This window comes from Xiphophorus maculatus, chromosome 9, assembly GCF_002775205.1.
Source record: "Xiphophorus maculatus strain JP 163 A chromosome 9, X_maculatus-5.0-male, whole genome shotgun sequence".
Classification (NCBI taxonomy): domain Eukaryota; kingdom Metazoa; phylum Chordata; class Actinopteri; order Cyprinodontiformes; family Poeciliidae; genus Xiphophorus; species Xiphophorus maculatus.
In genome coordinates, this window is record NC_036451.1 from 16,174,557 (window position 1) to 16,194,432 (window position 19,876).

The following is a 19,876-nucleotide window of genomic DNA, read 5'->3' on the forward strand; positions in this document are numbered from 1 at the left end:
AGTAAAATATATTTTATTGTTTGTGCAAAAAGAGTAAAAAAAAATATGTATTGTTATTGTTATACTGTTTTCCCAGCTGGCAATGGGAATGCACTTAACTTTGATTACACAACACTGAATATTCTGACTTCTGAAATAAAAGCAGCATACCAAGTGTATACTGGTGAACTGAATTATATTTTTTATTTCAGTTATTTTTACCTCGCTCTATTTTAGCTCTCTTTCCAACAATAACCTTGTTGTTTAAATTAAAGACAATTTAAAAAAACATTTTACAGCTGTATAAAAGGCAGACTGCATAATATTGTTGACTTCCTAATATTTAGGGAACACAGCTGAGTCAACCTTAGTGTAATTTAAACTCTGCATAAATCCAGCTGTGTGGCCTACATGCAAAGCACTATTTGCAAAGCTGGTTTAAGAATTAATGGAAAATGGATGGAGCTAAATCTGGAACAGTCCTGAAAGAAAATCTATTGCACCTGCAAAAGATGAGACGGTGGTGAAGGTTCACCTTCCAGCAGTACAGCAGCCCTAAACATACAACAAGAACTAAAACGAAATTGTTTAGATTGCAGCAAGCCCAGACCTACGTCCAATTGATAACGTTTAAAAACTGATCCTTACAAGTGGTGAACTGAGCTTGAGTTATTTGCAAAGAAATATGGAAAATATATCTGGATGTGAAAAATTGTCAGATCATATTTTCATATTTTCCTTTGCAAAAGGTAAAATAATGTATAAAAAGATTCTCTCCAGTTCACTACTATCTTATGGTGGTGAAAGTTCACCACCATAAGAACCTTCACCACCATAGGTGAATGCCACGTTCTTTTTATCACGTGGCATGATGAAAATAAGTTTTACACTAAATACTTTAACAAGAAACTGCACAGGCTATTACATAACAAACTAACAAAATAAAATAAGTAGACAAATGGTTGTGGTAATTTATTGTTTGTCTTTGTCACAATGATATTGGCACAGGTATATAATGGAGATAATTAACAATTATTAGAATAACATCCCAAATTACATCTCGCTTAGTATTTTTATTTGCGTGCTCTTGTGTGTTTGCTGCTATCTACTTCAGCGGCGTAAACAAGTACTACTTTATAGCTTTCGTTGATTTTTGCTGCCCTCTAGTGGGTAAACCGTGAAGTGACTTTAACAAATTTTCTTCATATGTACGTTCAAAATTTCTATAGCCACTGAACATTTAATCTTACCATTATAAAATTAAAATATATCGCCATATTCATACAACAAAGTCTGAATCTCGACATTACTGCAGCATGTCCATCTGAATCTTCGGTGGCGGTAACGTGGCTTGAAGGACATTTCATTCCAGCCAATAGCCTTGCGCTAACTCACAGCTGTCCAATCAGAAACGAGTATTTGTTGGCGGTGCCTGAGCTGACGGACCAATAAGCAGAGGTAATTCACCAACAAGCCGGAAGCACATGCTGGCGCGCTGCTGCTGGAGATGTTTGTGTTTTGACATGAATACACACTTTCACAGCTGAGTGGAGTTTAAGAGAAATAAAGTTACGATCACCTGTATAGAATGGCAGCTACTGTAGAAGCGCCTGTCCCAGCGGAGCAGGACTCTGCGCGGTGCGGGACTGAAGAGGAGAACCGCGGGGCGGCGGTGGAGGAGAAGAGCCAGCAGCCGCAGACAGGCTCCACCGGGCCCGCGGTGCCTCACAGCCGCCTCTCCAAACTCCCGCTGGCCCGCATCAAAGCTCTGATGAAGACCGACCCAGACGTGTCCCTCGCCAGCCAAGAGTCCGTGTTCATCATCGCTAAAGCCACGGTACAGTCACAGATGCAGGGAATAGAGAGCAGTCGCATCATTACCAAGGATTTATGGAAGCGTTGCTGTTGATTTTATTATGTCATACAAATGACGTTCACACAGCCTGATGAATTTCAAGCATTTTATTTAGCTAATTTTGACTATTATGGCTTCCATCTAATGAAAACCCACGATTCAGTCAAATTTTCCTTTACATAAGGATAAGAAGCAATAATATTAATACAGAAGTGTTCCTCAGTGGATAAGACAAATGAATGGACTGTTCAGCACATAGGCATTGACTTCACCTGCAAGGAGGAGCTCATTACTAAAGAAGCTGCTTCTTCAGTGTTTTGTATGCATAGTAAAGGGAAGTTGAGTGGAAGGAAAAAGTGTGGTTGAAACAGATACAAAAGGAAAGAACTACAGCACATGCAGCTGTAAAATAAACCTGTAAAAATAGCTTATGTTTATTGCTATAATTTCTCATCTACTCTTTAGTTTTTCTCAATCTGATTATTTGTTTTTGGAATAGTACAGGGAGAACAATACTACAGTAAGAATTTGGTCTGAATAAGGAAGATAGACATAAATTCTAAATAAATTAATTGTTTGGATAAGCATAAAATGTTCATTTCATGTATAAAATGAAATATTAAATATTTATTTACATTTTTTCATATCTCATAGGAATTGTTTGTTGAGATGATTGCCAAAGATGCTCTTGTGTACGCCCAGCAAGGAAAGAGGAAAACATTACAAAGAAAAGACTTGGGTAAGTCTTGTTACGTTACATAAGCTACTACAGTATAGTATGAGATATTTAGCACATCAGTGAAACTGAAATTTGTGAAGTATGTTGATTTTACATATAAACGATAATTTACTCTTAAAGATGCTTTTTACAATTCATGCAGTCTGTGACAGAGGCAGTGTGGGCCTGATACAACCACCCTCTATGCTTTTCAATTAAGGTTCTTATTATGTTTGTAGAATTATGTCATTATCTACTCTTTAAGCAAACTCTTTCACTCCAATCTCAAAGAGCTCTAGCTTTGTTTATTTATCGTAGTTGATATCTATCCAGCTTCAGTGATTAAAGGGAAAATCTCAAAAACAACGGCGGGAAACGGAGGCTCAGTGTCACGAGAACTCTGGGATATAATGGGAAAACTATCGAAAAAAATCAGAAGATTATTCTATTGTATGACATTATGGAACCTGGCAGAATATTATGTCTATATCTCAATTTTCTGGTTAAATAGGATGAAATCAATACCAGACACCTAATATTGCTCATTCAAAATGTCTGTCGTTGTAAATAATTTGGTTTCTCCACAACTGCAGTTTTCATTTTATATTTTAAATGTAGCTTGTAGATGATTGGTACATATTTATGCATTTTAAGCAGCTCTGGTGTTTTTTATCAACAATATTATAGGATGTAGTAGACTGATATCAGTGATGAAAATGTTAAAACATGGCTGTATTTTTGTTCACAGACAATGCTATTGAGGCCATAGATGAGTTTGCTTTCCTAGAAGGTAAGCCTTGTTCAGACAATACACAAATCAGCATAGCGCTCAGATTTTAGTTATTTACCTTTCATCAGTGTAATTTGAGCACTATCCTAACTCCATAAATTAGAGACACCCTCTCCTGTTTTCTCTGCAGGTACGCTAGATTAACGAGTCCTTTGCGAGACCAGTGAGCAGACGTCATTTCTGCCATCATACAAGAACCTTCCTTTGCAGAAGCAGCTGTCGATAAATCTCTCTGGGACGTTTCTGAATCAAACTCACACATTCAGTGTTTATTGACAGCTTTTATATATAGCTGATCCCTTTGGATTTTCTTTTAAGAATATAATGTGTATATTCTTCTGTAAATATCTGGGTAATTCTACCATACATTGAAATAAATTTTATGTTTTAAACAGCATTTGTTTGTCTGCATCAGATTTCTGTATCTCCCCTGTTTCTTTCATGCTAAGCTGAAATCACAGCTTAACATAAAGTTGACCTGCTGCTGTCAAGGAACAATCTCAGAACCGAGTTGGCAAGCACAAAAAATTATTATTTTTTTATTCCTCCATCCATTTTCTAACACTTGTCCCTAATGGGGTCAGGAGGGGTGCTGGTGCCTATCTCCAGCTAACGTTTCGGGCGAGAGGCAGGGTACATCCTGGACAGGTCGCCAGTCTGTCGCAGAGCAACACAGAGACATACAGGACCCACAACCATGCACACACACACTTAGGGAGAATTTAGAGAGACCAATTAACCTAACAGTCATGTTTTTGGACTGTGGGAGGAAGACGGAGTACCCTGAAAGACACGCATGCACAGGGAGAACATTCAACATGTGGGAATCAAACCCAGGACCTTCTTGCTGCAAGGCAACAGTACTACCAACTGAACCACTGTGCAGCCCCCTTCTTTTTGTGGATGTTTGATCAGCTAGAACAGGTTCTTCTTTATTATTTCATCCCAGTCTGACGATATGTTAATTATTCCAGCTGGTGGCCAGCAGCTTATTGGCTCTAGTCTAGTTTTTTTTTCTTATCCTCCTGTATGCCACTAAACCAACATCTAATACAAAATGTCATATCAGCTGGCATTCAGACCCTCCGGTGAGGTATGTTCAGACTTTATGGTATGTAGAAATCCTTTTTTTTTCAATCTTTTAAAATTATTTTTAAGAAAATATTTGAGTTATCAAACAGTGGGGAAATGACAAATCAACATTCACCCCAGACACCAATACTTTGGTAAACATCGTGACAAGTTGGTTATGCATTTTTGCTACATAATTTTTCTAATTAATTATAAACATGTCCAACAAATGTTGATATGATTGTAGGGGTTTGAAATATTTGTTTTTCAAATATTCAACTAAAGCAAGAGCAAGAGTCTTTGAGTGTCCTGAAAAGTACCATAGAAATGTGTGAACAAATTGTATCTTTCTGACAGGCTACAAAAAGTGCCAAAAGTTACAATTTACAATACCTTCACTGTAAAGTTGTCGATTTGATACTGACACAACATTGTCCTCCTACCTAGAAATCTTACTATCCGATTCCTAAGCTGTCGTCAACTTTAATGACAGTTAAGAAAAGCCTTTCTGAAATGGTGAAGAATTAAAGAAGAAAATACAGAAATCCAAGTAAAAACTTTAGACTGAATTTGAAAAAGGTGAAAAATAATAATACAGGACCTAAAGAGATTTTCAAACCTCACTCTCTGTGTAAGCTAGCCATGCAAAACCTTAAACTTTGCTTAACAGCTTAATTAGTGGTTTCACAAATACTTTTTATTAAGACCAGAGGGGATAATAAATCCTTTGGAGTTGTAGATTGCATTGCCTCAATCTTTTGACTGTCTTCATTCTGCAGATTCTTTTAAAAAGCAGCTAAAGACTCATTTATTCAGACCAGCTTGGATTTAGGCTACATGATGTTAAAAATTCATCTTTCTTTAAAACAATCACAGTTCTGGTGAGCTTGAGAACTGGAACAGGAAAAAAAACCTGTTAGTGGAACAATTAAAAAGAAGAATTAGGAACAAAATACATCTAATCACTTATTGAGACAAAATTAGGGATACTTTATTTTACATGACTGTGTGCCATGTCAGGAGAGCTGGCTGGTTCTTCTCTCCTTTTGTTTCTTGGCTGCACATAAAGTACATAAAGCAAGCCCACGAAGAAATACTGAGGTTCGAATTTCTCCCTCTGCACCGTGACACTGGGAAAATCACATCGCACCAGGAATGTACGAGAGCCTCTCCAGATCTGAGATGTGTGCTGTTCTTCCAGGCAGCACTTGTAAAACACATAGAAACGTCTCTAGTTTCAGACTCCAGGCTCAGTCGAGACCCTGAAACATGTTTGTGGTGGAGATTTCTAAAATAAATTCCTCAGTGTGTTTAAGGTGATTTTTCAGGGTCTAGTGTTTCAGGGGGCAGTGAAGCGGAGTGATGGGAAGCTCAGCTGTTTGGTTTCAGGAGAACAACAGTCTACTCCCTGCAGAGGAATGCACACAGCTCTTTATCCTCACACTGCCCAGTCCTCACATGATGAAGGACTGGGCAGTGCTTTATTTTCACAGTAAAAAAAAAAAAAATGCGAAAAATTCAATGCTGAACATCTCTATTAAAATAAGGTACACGAGTCATTCATTCAAGTCTCCAAGTCATGATGGATTTAGTGCTGAACATGTGGCCTTGCTTATAAAAATATTCATATTCAGTTGATAAATTTTTCAAACGACTGACAGACAAAAGAAAAAAGCCAATTTATTTCATAAATAAATAAATAAAATAAAACAACCAACTCCATATCTGTCTTCATCTGGACCTATAAGACAGATATCGTTTTAACATTTTTTCCAGTAAAAAAAAAAAAATGAGCGAAATCTGTACTTTGTTGCAATCAAATAGTAAACTGTCATGGGACTGAGAGTTCATGGCTTTTCCAGCAGCTCTGAGGCTTTCCTGACTGTAAATTCTTTATATAACTACCATGATATACAGCAAACTCTTTGGTTTATGGAAATGTTTAAAATGCCTTAAAAGTCTCACACTGAAACATTCAGAAACAAATTTAAATGTATAATTTCTGATTATTTCACACCTTTAAATTTTTTTTTTTTTACCAAGTCACTATTTCCTTTAATAATACGTAAAAGTTCCTATAAAATGTACATTTATTAACTAAAAATTGCTTGAGGGTCCAAAAATTCTGTGTAAGAAAACCTCAAAAAAGCAATAAACACTTCATTTTGTTGTATACTGTCTTTCTCTACTCCAAGGTAGTCAAAAAACTCAGCATTAGATTATGTTACAACAAATGAAATGATTTTAATTAAAAATGTTACCAGTGACAACAATAGTGAAGTGTGTCGTAACCTACTGATTTGTGTCTTGCAACTTTGCAATACACATATTTATACACAAACGTAACATATCTAAATTAGTGCATTTGAACCATTATTTAAAAAAAATTTATTAAATAAATTCCTTTAGCACAAAAATAATTAAAAAGATGTTTTTAGGCTTCTGCATTCCACAAAGCTTTTTGTCTGTTTGCCTTCATTTAAAGAGTATGTCAACTATTCCCCCCCTGCATTTTATCCGTCAGTAATCCGTTTCAGGTACATTAAGAGTCTGTGAGGCTGCACGTCCAGCTCAGCGGGCCAAACTTTCCATCAACTCCAGGAGGGCACAACATCCCTCCTTACATCCCCGGATAATGTTTCCCCGAGTGAGGGAAGCATTAAATATCCTTCCCATCGCTCCTGGGGTTGTTCTTTATTTGTGATTCACCATATTTGTGGCTCAGCACGACAGATATTTTAATCAGGGCAAAGATAAACAGAAAGATGTATCTGGCTCACAGGCAGGCCTGTAGTCATGAGAAAGGTATGTTTGTGCAGTTTAGGTTCCAACCTGATTTCTTGGGTCAAATTCTTTAACCCACACCCATCATGCACACACGCTCACATATACCCATATGTATACATAGTGCACGCTTTTACGCCAGCCGCACCCCTCAGCACAGACTGCATATTTTCATACCTTGAATTCCTTAAGGGCATATGGTTGCCTTCATGTCTGGACAGTTTTTTCCCCTCAAGCCTCACAAAGGCATTAAACGTTTTCATTCAAGAGTGTGTTAACACAATACCAAGAAGAAATGGCATCAGCCACTACCTTAGAGAGGCATTTTCTTTCTGCAGGTGAGGATTGCAGGGAAGTATAAATGTTTTCTGATAAGAAAATGTATCGCTAAGGTTTTAGTGTTTATGTGTCCTCTGCCAGCAAAGCTGCTTGCTAACATCCACATGTCGCTTTGTTAAGTTAAATCAGAAATTGCTATCTCCAAAGGTGATTTTCCTTGCAACCACAGAATGTGTAGTATTAGCTTAAAGTGACTTCTCAGAGACTGTTCTCAAAATAACATTACTGTAGTGCAGCTAAGACCTCATGAGCGGAACACAAACTTAGAGAAAAGGGAGACTTTTAGTTTCTTCGATTCACTGTAAGGCTTATTATAAAGTAGGCTTTTCTTGTGACTGTATGTTTGGAGAAATGAAAGGGGTAGCACACTCATACTGCAACATTCACCTCAATACTGATAAAAGTTTGGTTTTCAAAATAATAGAAAATGTTTTGATGATCACTGAGGTGACATGTAGATTGCTTTTAAATTTTTGGGTAGGGTACTCGATTGTTAGGTCTCCAACAGTTTCTTATTTTTATGTGGAGATTTGTTTGGATGAATCTCCATATAAATATTTGCCCTGTGAACTTTTGTCTTGGATGGCCATTGTGGTTTGCACTAATGTGGAGGCTTGGTGTAGGATCATCCCTCCAGGACATGTTATGTTTGTGTTCTTGTTTTGCATTTTTTTTCTAATTACTTGTGTTTGGGCATGTAAATCCATTCAGAAATTGTGAACTACAATCCTGCAATCCTAAATACAAATAAAACTGAAAAGTTGTAAAAGTGATGTCTATTCATAGCAATCCAGAAAATTCATTTGTGGATCCATACCAGCTGTCTTACGGAAAACGTTTTATATTTTTAAGCGAAGTCAAGACAAAAGAAAGCAGGGATTTCTAACCAAACATAAAAGGTTTGTTACAGACTTTTTGACTTTATTGGCAAAGTATACTTTATAATCCTGATAAATTACCAAGCATAAATAACAAGGAATTTAGTCTGTAAAAAAGTACTATTTGTCATCTCTAGCAAATAGAACTTGGGTTCTATTTGCTAGAGTTAAATGTGTTTGGTGCAAAATATCTTATGGATTACAATTTGTAAGTGCTGTCATAGTTAGAGATCTAAATTTTTGGAGACATGCCTAGACGTTTCATGAAATTGAAACGGAATTGTTTGGCCTTAATAACCATTACTACATTTGAGAAAAAGGTGGGACGCCAACAAGCCTGAAAACACTGTTCTAGATATTGAAGCACATGCTTCAATATGCTGTGGGGATGTTTTTCTGCAGGAGGGACTGGTGCAAAACAGTCCCTCCTGTTTTGCACCAATAACAGTCCCTCCTGTTCCTGGTGCAAAACTGTTCCTGGTTTTGAACCATAGAATGGTTTCTATTCTTCACAAAATAGAAACCATCATGAGGAAAGACCATTATGTGGAAATACACTGTGTTCCAAATTATTATGCAAATGGGATTTAAGTGTCATAAAGATTAAATTTTTTGTTGGGCTATTAAATTTATAGATGGTATTGTGTGTCAGGGCTCTTTGAATCACTATAATTAATTTCAGAGAGCTGGGTTGATTAGTTTGTCTGGTGAGCTCAATTAAAGGAAATCTACTTAAGAAGGATGTTCCACATTATTAAGCAGGCCACAGGTTTCAAGCAATATGGGAAAGAGAAAGGATCTCTCTGCTGACAAAAATTATCAGATAGTGTAGTGCTGTATGACAAGGTATGAAAACATTAGATATTTAATGAAAACTGAAGTGTTATCATCGTACTGTGAAGATATTTGTGGCTGATTCAGAACAAAGATGGGTTTGTACAGATAAAGGCATAATGAAGAAGGTTTCTATTAGACAAATTTATCGGATTAAGAGAGCAGCTGTTAAAATGCCCTTACAAAGCAGCAAACAGTTATTTGAAGCTGCTGGTGCCTCTGGAACCTCCAGGTGGAGGATCCTCCAGAGGCTTGTGGTGCATGAACCTACTATTGGGCCCCTAACCAGAGCTCACAAGCAGAAACGGTCGCAGTGGGCCCAGCTGTACATGAAGATTAATTTTCAAACAGACTTGTTCACTGATGACTGGACTGGATGATGGACGCAGTAGTGGATTGGTGGTGGATGGCCACCACATCCCAACACAGCTGTGACGTCATCAAGGAGGTGGTGGAGTCATGCTTTGGGCCGAAATCATGAGGAGAGAATCATTGGTCGGCCCCTTCAGAGTCCCTGAAGGTGTGAAAATGACCTCAGCAAAGTATATGGACTTTCTGACTGATCACTTTCTTTCATGGTTCAAAAAGAAGAGCCGTACCTTCAGTAGCAAAATCATCCTCATGCATGACAATGCACCATTTGATGATGCAAGGAATACCACTGTGTCATTGGCTGCAATCGGCATAAAAGGGGAGAAACTCATGGTGTGGTCACCATCCTCCTCTGACCTCAACCCTATTGAGAACCTTTGGCGTTTCCTCAAGCAGAAGATCTGAAGGTGGAATGCAGTTCATATCAAAACAGTAGCTCTGGGAAGGTATTCTGACATCCTGCAAAGAAATTCAAGCAGAAACTATCCACAAACTCACAAGTTCAATGGATGCAAGAATTGTGCAGGTGATATCAAAGAAGGGGTCATATGTTAACATGTAACTCGGTCTGTTAAGATATTTTTGATTGAAATAGATTTTGATTTTAGTACATGTGACCACTTATGCTGCACATTCAAAGAATGACCATTTGCAGTACTTTATAATCCATAAAATGTTTATAAAATCTGCTGTGCATAATAATTTGGAACAGTGCATTTCGAGTTTTTTATTTTTGAAAAAATACTGTTCTCATGGGGAGCTTTGTTCAGTAAAATTTTATTTATACTGTAATAGTTCATGACTTGAAAATTATGCTGACCATAATTTGCATTGACCATTTAGGAATAACTGAGAAAATATCACTTGCATAATAATTTGGAGCATGGTGTATTGAAGCAAAACGTCAGCTAAGTATTAATGGGTATGGAAATGGATGGTTGGATAAAAGGAAGTAATGTTGAATGATGCTGGAATAAAGCAAATATGTTCAAAATTGTCTTTATTAAAAAAATGCCATTAGGACCATAGGAACGCATGATATGTGTGAAAAAAGTCCTGGTGTCGAGCATGTATGGTATTGTAACAAACCTGCAGGAGTATTTTTTAGTATTTGATGTATTTATTGAAAAGTTACATTACAAAAGCACAAAAATACAGATATTACCAGTGAGAGAATGAACAAACCCAGTTCTCACTATTATCTGAGCATCTTAAGACTGTAAAACAATATATGAATGTATATCATTACTGTATATCACCAGATTGAGTCATATAGCTAAAATCTATTTCTGGACCTGTCAAAAGGTTGATTTAAAAAAGTGTGATTTTCTCCTGTTTAAATTGGACAACACATCCCACTGGAGTATTTTTTAAATTGAAAGTAATCTGTTAATGTGACAAATTACACCTCCAGCTTTGATTTATAACGCTTTAATTAGTGCAGCAGTATTTCTTCATCCATAATGCTTTGGGAGATTTTATGATTGATCATTTTTCACTCTGCTGTTGTTGGATGTGTTATGTTTTCGTAACCTGTTTCTGTTGTTTTTCCCAGCACAGACTAACCATATTAATTCTTATCGGAAACAGATGCAGGGTTACTTTATTTCCTCTGGTTTTTATCATGTAATCAGGCTGCGCTCCTGCTTTCCATTGAAGCTGCCAGGCTGCAGATGAATACACTTTACTGGCATGTTGAAGCTCCACGTTACTCTTGTGCTGTTTGATTATGGAAACAAAGTCCCAACTTTATTATGATTTATGCGCAGTAATGGAGAAGATGTAGAGCTCTGGCACTGAGCTGTTATTCAAACATCTGTATCATTTGTTATAAAAATACTTTCCATTTATTTGGTGACTTTAGTGCTGAATGGGCCAACATTTGAAATAAGGCAGTGTGCTCAGATTAGTTTCATACTGATGTTGGACTTCAGGGTTTGCTCTGTTAGCTGTAGCATCACTCAGAAGTTTACACCTGTGGCAGAAGTAAAAATTTGATAAGTTCAAATATAAACACACACTCGCACTAATATATTAATAAATATCCTTTAGAGTTTTAACTACATGCTCTTTGAAACAAAATCATGGCATAAATCTGGCTTAAACAGGAGAGCTTCCAGGCACAAACCTAAATTTTAACCAAAGTTTGTACATTTTCAGTAGAGTTGAGGCCATTCCAGAACCCCAGTATCAGCTGGTTTGAACGTGTTCTGGGAGTTAATTTTCTGACTGGAATGCACAGTTGTGTCAAACTTTCCATTGGCTAATAGTTGGGTTGGAGCAAGCTGAATAGCTGGATGTTACTCTTCAATCTTTATTATTCCTGCCACTTTGTGCTGTGCAAGTTCACATGCACAGGAAGGGGATCCCGTATGCAGAAAGACCCCAGGAGACAGAACTACCAACAGTGCCACCATGCAGTCACTTCAATTCAATTTAATTCAACTTAATTCAGTTCAATTCAAAAGCCAAACATATTGTATTTTGACTTCGAAATAGAGGAGAAACCTCCATTTGAATGGCAACATACAGTGACTGACTGGGAGTCTGGGTGTACTCTCTACATTGAGCAAAAAAGAAAGACAAAGGCTGCTTTTGAAATGGTTTCACCAAGAAGCCAACTAAACAGATGAGCTCTGAGCCTGAACCATGAAAAACCGAGAACACATGTAGACATTAACATAATGTTTCTTTATCCATGAGAGGCAAAGGGTTTGACATAGAAAGACAAATTACAGACAATTTATATCTTCTATACTGGAAGAATATTAGGCTATTAGTGGCACATATTGAAATACCCTTACAGTGTGTTTAGTTTTAAAGACCTGACTCCTTCAAGCTGTGCAACTCTAGAAAATTAGCTCATTCTTTATCCCCCCAATCATAACTGTTCTCTGAAGGTATTTAATTTGTGCGTTTTTTTCAGCTGCAGAGGCCAGTCAAGCTTGAAGGTGTCGGTCTGGGAGCAGCTAATTCTTTTTCAGTCACCACTGCCTCAGTCCACAATGATGTAAAGCTGCTTGCACAGGGAGAACGTGCAACCTCAAAATACAAACTCCCAGCTGGGATTCAAACCTGTAACCCTCATGTCTTACTAATGAAATACCAACAAATTGAAGTGGCAAACGACTCAGCCAGAATTAGTCCAGAAGCTATTATAAGCTCATGATTAAGGTGCAACCTGCTAAGGGACATTTAATCAAATATTGGTGGGGTGTATGTACATTTTTGAACCTGTAAAATTCTGCTTACAGAAAATGTGCAGATTAAAAAATACGCTCACTGAAGTTGTTTGTTTGGTAAACAATATTTAAAATGCATAATTACACATTATTATGACATCAGTACACATAAGAAGTGCAAACGAACCTAAATAAATCTTAAATCTGGACAACGAACCCTGTTTTTTGTCAATTTGCTTGTTAAATAACTGGACAGGGAATGTGATTTAACGTGATAGCATGAGCATTGCTATTTGTTCTTATCACTCTTTTGAAATCTATTCAGTCCTTAAGGCAAAACATGCAGCAGAGGAGGAAAAAAGGAATTTAAAGCCTCAAATCAAACAAATTGGGTTTGGCATCCTGAGCGAGGACATGAGAAAGGATAAACAGAGGGTGGGAGGGAAGGACGGTAAGAGAGAAAAAAGAGAGGTGGTGAAAGTGAGTGAGTGAGAGATGGGCAGGGAGGTATAAAGAGAGGGAGGGAGTTATCTACAAGAGGCAGCCATAGAGGGAGAGGTGACAAGAGTAGATTATCCTCTCCTCCCTGCCAGTCTCACCATGTTCATGCTGCAGACGCTGACTGTTCTCTCGCTCACTGTCATCTTCCTGGCATCTGTAGAAGGTAGGACACAGCTATCCTTTGAATATCTGTGTGTTTTGCGTCTTGCATGTATTGCATGCACCCTGCAGGTGGACAGGGTGGCAAACAGAGCGATGGCGAACACAAAAAAAGGAAAGAAGAGGGAAAGAGGCATGGCAGCAGCAAGGATGTAGGCATGGATGTAAACAGAGGGGCAGAACGCAGGATGAGCATCTGAAAATCACACGCATGCAGAGCAACATGCCAGCCTCTTATATCAAACACAGCTTAGGAAATGCTCTGATTCGGCATCACCCATGGTATAGCAAACAGCTCTTTCCTTCTATTGTTTTTTTTTTTTTTTACAGCTCACATTGCTCCTAGTGTTTCAGATCTCACTTTGTTTTGTTTACACATTGGCTTTGAATGAGGGGACATGATGCCAAACACACACTCCCCCTCTCCTCATCTCACTTCCACTCATTTCTCACACTGAACAGGGTAAACCAGTGCATCTCCTCTGACATTCCTCTGAGGATGATTTTTAGGACAGATAATGTGGAAATAATGCAGAATTATTCTGTAGCTGACATTAAGATGATTCTTGGTTATTACCAAACTTTTTTAATTGCATTTTTTGTGTTGATGCTGTGATGTAGTACGTAATATATTTTAAGGTGTGTTTTCTGTTTCCCAGGAAAAGGCGTGCAGATGCAGAGGGATGTCCAGTGTTGCATGCTGTACTCCCAGGGTAAGGTGCGTACCAAAGATGTGCTGCGGTTTGAGGTGCAGACGGAGGGGCCCGACTGCAGCATACAAGCCATCATGCAAGTATTTCAGCTATCCACTCCTGGAGCTTAAGAGCACAGAGCAATTTGGAGGCATGGAAAAAATGCTTCTCGTTAGCGTCGGAGCAGGGCTGCATGGCCCGAGAGGCATTGTCTTCTTTCCAGGTCAAATTGTTATGGCAGAGCTGCTTGCTGTGATTGCCAGGGAAGTAAAAGAGGAAATATGTGGGAATAACAAGCCGTCTGAAAATACCTTTCAGGCGAGCTGAGCCCCGCAGCATTCAGTCACTCAGTCAGAACAGCAGGGTTTAGTTAAGTAAACGACACTGTGATACCGATCGCTGCCAGCAGTTCACAGAAATCCGATGTAGCAAGAGAGTTTGCTTTTGTACACGATCCAGTTAACACAAACACAGAAGTCTTCTCACACACAAAATATTTTTACGGCACCTTGTAAAAGTTTTCATTCCCCTTTTTATTGTACAACCACAATTGTTCAATGTACTTGAGATTTTAAATGATGCTCAAATACTCAAGTAGTGAGTAATTGAGAAGAAGGTTTATATTTCTTCCCCAACATGTCCATGGCGATTATTGGGGAGCTGCAGAGATTCACAGCTCAGGTGGAAGAATCTGACAAACGCAAACACTCCTCAAGTCTGTCCTGTTGTGGAGTGGAAAGACAAAAGTGTTGATTGAACAATATAAGAAGTCTTGTTTGCCACAAACCACATGGAAAACACATCAACCATGTGGAAGACTGTGCTCAGCTTAGATAAGACCAAAATTAAACTTTTTGGCCAATATGCAGAATGTGTTTTAAAAACTAAAAATCCTGAATAAGCCTTTCACATGGTGGTGGCTGCATCATGCTGCAGAGATGCTTTTTTTCAGCAGGAAAGATGGTCAGTAGGTGAGTTGTTGAATACAGGGCAAGAAAACTTATTACCTGCAAAAATCTTGAGGTTTGGATGTAGGCTCACTCTGATAAGAGGTTAAAATTGCTTTTCCCAGAAGGTCTTCACGCAAAAATTGGACAAAAATCAAAGTTTTTAGATGTGAAAAAGTGGTACAGACATAATCAAATTGACTTGCAGCTACAGTGTGGCAAAAGGTGATTTGACAAAGTATTAAGAGGAGATCAATGGAAGACGACAGGTTTCTGATTTGTATTTGTAAAAAATCATCTCTTTCACAATTGCACAGTACTCTGTGTTGGCCTTTCTCAACAATGCCAATAAATCACTCTGACGTTTGTGGCTTTAAAGTGATCAAATACAAAAAGACTCTAGCGATATGAACATTCTTAATTTACCAACTCAGGACTTTCATCACTTTGTTCCCATGTCCAATCGTGTTTGTTCTTTAATCCTTGACAAACATATTTCTGATCTTACGTCTTTCAAATTTGTTTGAAATCTGTTGAGTGTTGGGTTGATCCAAGTGAGAGATTCTGTTCTGCTTAATGCAATATGATTCTCTCTCTAGACTTTACACAAAGAAGGCAGTGAAATGTGCGGACCCCAGAGATCGTAAGGTGAAGAGGTTGTTGAGGAAGCTTCTGCAGAGACAGAGATTGAAGAACCACAGAACAATGTGGCTGCCTCCTCGCGACAACCTGCCCGCCATGTCAGAGGTTAGGTTTGAACGTCCTTGCAGCTGCTTTTACTCACTAACCACATCTTTCACCAGAGCCAACTATCTTCCCCATGCATACAGCTGTAGTTGAATGCAGGCCTCCTTATGTTTCAAGGGGAAATCTGTTTGTAAAAGCCCAATAAGCAGTGGAGATCTGTAAATCAGACCTTGAATGTGTGCATGCCATTTTGGCATGGGCCACTATAAGATTCTCACTGGAATTAAAAATACCACAATTTCAATTTCAAATGTCACATTTGTAAAAGCAAATTTAAAACAAAATGTAAAACATGAAACAGAAAAGCAATGATTAATTGTGCTGCTGTAAAATAATAACTCCCCCCGCCCCCAGTGTCTGCTGGTTTGGGATACATTACTCTGAAAGTCTGACATGGTTTCAAGAGAACAGTTTAAAGTGAAATACACTTTGATTAGATCAAATTATTAACACACAGTATCTAAGTCTGTCTCTCTGACATAGTGACACAGATACAAGCCCAACATCTAACCCTTATCTCTGTTGTAGTCTCGTCCAGTAATGGTGGAATAATGCGAGCAATATTACCCTCCATCCTCTGGGTGGAGAATGGAGGGTAATATTGGGCACAGGCGCATTTGTCCTACCCAAATATTTCACCGCATTTGCGAAAAGTATTTGAATTTGAAATCCTCCACTTGCGTGCTTTTATTTTAATTTAAATCAGTTGTTTAAATTCTCATTCTGTATGATAAAAAAACAAAAACATACTCTTTAGTTAGTTCACATTCTGATACTGTACATTACTGCAGTCTGCTGCAAATACATGAATGCCATGCAGGGATATCAGGATGCAGAGAGGGAGAGACAGGAGCAGACCAGCAGGTGAGAGGCAGTAATGCACAACAGTAGATATTTTTAATTAAATGTTTGTGGCTGAAAATGACAGGAGGAAAAAAAAAAACATTTTGGATTTCTTGCCTCAGTCTGTGTTTCAATCTTTTGAGAGCCATGGCTCATGTTTGGTAAGTTATTGAATGGAGGGCTGGAAAGTGAGACTGAGTTAACAGTGAGGAGCTACAGTAAGGTGTCTGTTAGATGTAAAAAGTATCATTTTTATTTATTTTGTAGGGCAAACTGTTGCACTGATGTAGAGTTGTTCACGAAGTACAGCGCTTGTTTTATAGACTTCATTTTTGTTGGTCAAACTGCTGGATTGAGTTTAAAAATGCTGAATCCTATTTTACTATATCTGTTTTTTACTTAAGGTTTTAGAAAGAGGCAGAACCAGTTCAATTGCCAGTCAACATATGTAAATGGATTTTTGAGAAATAGCCAAATGTATTTTGACCAAAAAAATGCAAGAGGCAAATAAGAAAGTAAGCGTTCAGTCCTGGAACAGTCATTATGCTGTTATTAGAGTTACGCGTTACTAAGTAACGTGTTCATGACATATTGTTTTTGACATTTCTGCTCAAGCTATTTACGGATCTATCAGATTTCCGATATGTGTGTCCCCTCAATGATGCCCTTTACCGAGAGCGTCTCCGACTTTACCATCTAAGCTGCACTTCCTTACCCTCTCCAGTGCACTTTCCTACACTGTCTCCTCTGACAGAGCCTGACAGACAAATAATAATCTTTCTGTTAACCAGATCTCACCCTTCAACAATACCCCAGTAAGCTGAATTTGTCCCTTTTGCTGCAAATCTTCTGCGACATCGCGCTTGATCGTATCTCTTTAGCGTAAATACAGAGTGAAAATGTAAATAAAGTTCAGCTAAAAGATATTCATATACCCTTGGAAAATTCTGATTTTACTTTTACCAGTTTGTCTTATCTGAATGAATGTTTTATTAACATGTTGCAGTGACCTCGCCACAGTCAAAAATCAAATCTGACATAAAATCTAAAGATTAGGGTGATGGCAAGTATGCATCTCAACATTAAAAGTTTAAGGCTCATCCCGAAAGATTAAATGCCACAAATACCAATGCAAAAAGCTGGTCAGCAAGTATAAAATGAAAACAAATGAAAAGCAATGAAAACAATGCTCTGATTGTTTATGGAGAATGGTATAAATAATTTAACATGTTGATTTTTGTTGAAATAAAAACAGTGTTACCTCTCTTACGATGCTTTTTTGCTTTTTGGAGCACGTCTATCTGATTTCCAGTGTGAAAAATCTTTCTTGGTTGAATGAAAGTATTTCTTGGGTATGAATATTTTTGAGCTCAACTGTTCCTCCGTTTTGATTCTCATATATCTGCTCACCTGTTACAATTGTTTTCAACTATTGTGATCAGGACAAAAAAGACAACTGGGCAGTTCTGAATGTGGAGTGATGAAGCACCATCAACAGTGGAGTTAGTCGTAGTCATACGTAAGGCTTCTCTAAGTTTAATAAAGTTTTACTGAAATTAGTTTAAAGCTCATATTATGTTAATGTCTAATCCAAAATCTTTTAAATTCTCCTCTTACTTTGCAGGCCAAGTAATCATTCAGCAGCTCGTCGGCTTTAATCTGCGACGCTCGCTGACGTTCCAGTCATCTTGTGTCTCTCTATCCGTCTCCTTGGGACCAGACCTGGGCAGCAATACTTATTTAAATGGTATAATAAAATATTCCCAATATGTGAGAGGGAGAGTATTATTGTAAGATAAGCTGCAGTAATTTTTATTTAATGGCTTATACTGTTATTTGCCAGAGCCTGCCTGAAAGTATCGCCCTCTGAAATAGTGTAAACACTTGTGGCTGATGTGAGATCAGTGAAACAGCATTGACATTCATATATTATATCTGCAATATACTCTGTGCTTATTTGTGACTCGTACTGCGTAAATAATGTAATGATGTAGTTGGGGTTTTGTCAAAATCAGCTGAGTGTGCAGAAATTTGAAAAACATGTTTTTAATATTAACTTGCACTTTGCTCTTTTCTCCTTTGGCTTTCTTTTGAAGTATTTGTACTGAGGCTTACAGGTCTTTGTTGAGGCCAGCATGGAAAAAAATCACAAGGTGATGATTTCCATGGGCTTTAACATACTTTTTAACACATTTTGTCTACTTTATATATTGACTGTTTGTAAAATATAAGTAGATCTTTTGGATTTTGACCCACCGGTATCAACAAATCATCAGATTTAACTTGGCTTAAGTTTACTTTTATCTTTTAAATTAGTAGTTTGACAATGAACTATGCCAAAGCACTCATGAGTTGATTCATTAAATGACAAGGCTGTTAAAACTTAGAGGGCTGTCTTGTGTGTAAAGCACACAAGCATTGTAACGTAGAGGAATGCACTGTATCTCAAGTGAATTATTTTATAAATTAATCTGAAACATTAACTACAACTGGTTTCGTGCATTTTGTTGGGGCTGGGTGGTCTTATGTAGAGATTATACAATGTTGATGTTTGTCATGAAGACAAATGCAAGGGAGGTGGCAAGAAAAGCAGAACAGGCGTGTCATAACATAAAAATATAATTTATAGCAATATAGCTCAAGGCTGAAAACACAATCCAAAAATCAAGGAGTGAAGCAATAGCAGGTTAAATTGAAAGAACACAAGTATGTCGACAGAAGCAGAATGAAAGCATAAAAAATAGTACAAACATGGGAAGGAGAAGGATCATGTTTAACTAGAGACACAGGAGATTTATATGTTGGGTGGGTGATTATTTAAACCAGAACAGGTGAGCGTAATTAACTGTGTGGAAACAGCTGGGATGAAGGAGGAGAGAAAGGTTTCACAAATTGTACGTCACTCAGTGCAATTTCTGAAACTGGGTGGGCTGGACAAATCATATAAAAACTTTGTGGCAAATAGTAATGTTAAGGAAGTAGTCTGAATCTAAACCAAAGTAAGAAAAAAAAAACATTTGTTATCCAGAAATTATTCATTTTATCCTTTGAAACATGAAATAAAGAACATGTTTCAGAAAACCAGGTAGCCGACTTACTCTTGTATTCTTATTTCCTCCTGTTGCCATGGTGAATCATGTTTCTAACTTGATGAGGGCTTATATACCCGCTTTTGTTTCTGAGAC

General features: G+C 37.7%; 2 protein-coding genes across 2 annotated transcripts; both read left to right on the forward strand.

Moving 5' to 3' along the window:
• Positions 1–1,439: 1,439 nt before the first annotated feature.
• Positions 1,440–3,739, forward strand: pole4 (DNA polymerase epsilon 4, accessory subunit). Its single transcript, XM_023340030.1, has 4 exons — positions 1,440–1,816; positions 2,489–2,573; positions 3,301–3,342; positions 3,473–3,739. The coding sequence occupies exons 1-4, from the start codon at positions 1,568–1,570 to the stop codon at positions 3,484–3,486; spliced, it is 390 nt and encodes a 129-aa protein (XP_023195798.1). The 5' UTR covers positions 1,440–1,567; the 3' UTR covers positions 3,487–3,739.
• A 9,550-nt stretch (positions 3,740–13,289) lies between these two features.
• LOC102231954 (C-C motif chemokine 17-like) lies at positions 13,290–19,174 on the forward strand. Its single transcript, XM_005806404.3, has 5 exons — positions 13,290–13,466; positions 14,122–14,251; positions 15,701–15,848; positions 18,134–18,210; positions 18,316–19,174. The coding sequence occupies exons 1-4, from the start codon at positions 13,403–13,405 to the stop codon at positions 18,170–18,172; spliced, it is 381 nt and encodes a 126-aa protein (XP_005806461.1). The 5' UTR covers positions 13,290–13,402; the 3' UTR covers positions 18,173–18,210; positions 18,316–19,174.
• Positions 19,175–19,876: the final 702 nt, after the last annotated feature.

Coding starts and splice junctions, on each gene's coding strand:
- pole4 (XM_023340030.1), top strand. CDS start 1,568: ATGGCAGCTACTGTAGAAGCGCCTGTCCCAGCGGAGCAGGACTCTGCG. Junction 1,817..2,488: donor TCATCATCGCTAAAGCCACG/GTACAGTCACAG, acceptor CATATCTCATAG/GAATTGTTTGTTGAGATGAT. Junction 2,574..3,300: donor ATTACAAAGAAAAGACTTGG/GTAAGTCTTGTT, acceptor TTTTGTTCACAG/ACAATGCTATTGAGGCCATA.
- LOC102231954 (XM_005806404.3), top strand. CDS start 13,403: ATGTTCATGCTGCAGACGCTGACTGTTCTCTCGCTCACTGTCATCTTC. Junction 14,252..15,700: donor TGCAGCATACAAGCCATCAT/GCAAGTATTTCA, acceptor TTCTCTCTCTAG/ACTTTACACAAAGAAGGCAG. Junction 15,849..18,133: donor ACCTGCCCGCCATGTCAGAG/GTTAGGTTTGAA, acceptor TATTGTGATCAG/GACAAAAAAGACAACTGGGC.